This window comes from Acanthisitta chloris, unplaced genomic scaffold (genome assembly GCF_000695815.1).
Source record: "Acanthisitta chloris isolate BGI_N310 unplaced genomic scaffold, ASM69581v1 scaffold38788, whole genome shotgun sequence".
Classification (NCBI taxonomy): domain Eukaryota; kingdom Metazoa; phylum Chordata; class Aves; order Passeriformes; family Acanthisittidae; genus Acanthisitta; species Acanthisitta chloris.
Window position 1 is genome coordinate 8,775 of NW_008686094.1, and position 2,195 is coordinate 10,969.

At 36.4% G+C, this 2,195-nt stretch overlaps 1 protein-coding gene across 1 annotated transcript in view; it reads left to right on the top strand.

Annotated features, from left to right (window-relative positions):
• SCLT1 (sodium channel and clathrin linker 1) overlaps positions 1-2,195 on the top strand; it is a gene marked incomplete at both ends in the record, with an annotated part of 28,937 nt that overhangs the window by 7,287 nt on the left and 19,455 nt on the right. Inside the window, one exon of the mRNA XM_009079987.1 lies at positions 1,138-1,208. Coding sequence (XP_009078235.1) covers positions 1,138-1,208 — 71 coding nt within the window. The remainder of the gene's footprint in view (positions 1-1,137; positions 1,209-2,195) is intronic.

A 2,195-nucleotide genomic window follows, 5' to 3' on the forward strand; every position in this document is an offset into this window, starting at 1 on the left:
TGAAACAGACAATGCTTAAGGTAAAGGTAATCAATTTGTTTGCATTATCCAAAAAACATTTGGTAACCATCTGTTACCCAAGGCATAAAGATGTCAGGGGATAAAGCAGCATGCCCTTTTTTGAACTAACAAACTGCAAATAGGAAGTGAAGAGACAGAGTAATTAGTCAGGTTTTTATTGTGGTAAAACAGCTGTGTTTTCTAGATGTGCTCAGGTTGAAGTTGTTAGCATATTTATGCATGTTATGGAAATGAGATTCAGTATTGAGGCAACAGTGTTCACTGCTGATGCTAAACTATTTAGGGTAGTGAAAACTGAAGTACACCACAGAAATTTGCAGGAAGGTCTCATGATGTTCATTCTCTGAGTGATTTTTACTAATATTTCATTGGTATTAAAACCAAAATAACACATGTGGGCAAGAGGGAACTTTCCTTTTGGGTACTCCGTGATGGTCTTGAAATTAACTGTTACACCTTAGAATTTTAGAAGTAGGAAGTGTCTGAAAACAATTCTTGGCCACAGCCAAAAAAGCAAGATGAATTTTAGCAGTTAATAGGAGATGGGAAAAAGGAGAATATTGTGCTGAAGTTCACAGCATCTTTAACACCTCAGTGTAAGGATTCTGTAAGCTCTAGAAAGGGCTAGTAGGGTAGCAAAGGTATGAAATGATTCTCAAACGCAGAGGCAGTTGAAGGAGAAGGACACCTCCAGCTCTATGGCTTGCATAGAAAATAGTGAAGGAGGAGCAATTGCTCATTGTCCTTTCTCCAAAACAAAGGAGTTCTTGCAGCAGTGTGTGGTCTGTTGTGGTACTCAAGTGTCACAAGGTACTGTAGACACCTAAACGAGATGGGATTGCAGATGATAAGTCAGAGCTACTGCAATTTTTATCTTGGAAAGTTCTTACACTACCAAAATAAAAGGAAAGAAGGGGAAGATTAGGTAACATCACTCTGCATTTGCCTTTCTGAAGTACTCTACCTTAGCCTTGGCCCTTGGAGACCAGCCACAGTGTTAAATAGACATTTTGAGCTATTTCTATGGTATTATATTGTGTAGAAATGTCATATAACAATTCTCTATAACATTTTCAGCACTGTAAATAATGTTATAAATAACTCCTCATTTTGCAGACCAATCAGCAGCTCCTGAAAACTGTGACAGAACAAGATACGGAACTAGAGCAGCTGCGAAAACAACTGAGGTATAAATTAGCCAAGTGAAAAAAAATACTCATCTTTTCTATAGCCTTTCCTCACCTGCTGCTATATCACAGGCTCTGTTTGTACTCAAGTTCATTCCATACTGATAGTAACAATGGTTTCAGTTAATGCCTCTGGAGTTTGTTAGGAATGTGTACATTATCAGTGTTTGGATAGTAGATTTCCAGTTACTGTTGTTTGGTTCAGCTGTTTCCTGAAAATATTCAGCATCTGACCTTTGATTGAAAGGAAACTAAGTGTCACTATCACAGCAGAGTTGACTCTGAAGACAGGTTTTCATTAGGATACAGTTTGCTCAAAATCCAGTTACATAGTTACTCATCACAGTTCTGAAATCTGAATGTTCAAAGTAGCTTCAAGTTTAAATGTTTCTAATAAAATTTGCATCCACTGCTTCTCAATAAAGAGCTCGAAACCATAGGCTCTGTGGGAGCTAGGGGTAAGACAAGTGTTAATCACATTCCTGAAGTATGTCAAGGAAAATGAGGAATAGTATCTGTGACACAGTCTCATGATTATTTGTGTTTAGAGCTGAAGTCTATTCAATCCCAGTTTACTGTGTCTGCTACCTCTTTTAATGATTTAATGATTTAGTGATTACCTAAAGTGTTAAATAAGCGAATTAAAATGAAATTTTAAGTGTATAAACTTAAAATGTATAATGTACTGAATTATTTTTTAAACAATGGGAGTGTTTTATGTTTCCATTGTACAATACATTGGGGAGCAGAACATTTGGGGTGAGACTTGTTAGCACTTATTATTTCTATTAGCCAAGATTTTTCCATGGAAAAATTCTTTTCCCATGGAAAAACTCTTTTCCCAAGTAGTGTGTTTTGAAGAAGGAAAATGTTGTTATAAGCAATCAAAGATGAATGTGATTTTCAGGGTATTTGCTAAAACAAAGTGTTTCCAAACTCAGTCATCACTTGCAATTTGCTTGTGCATGTTACTGCTTAATCCTTCAA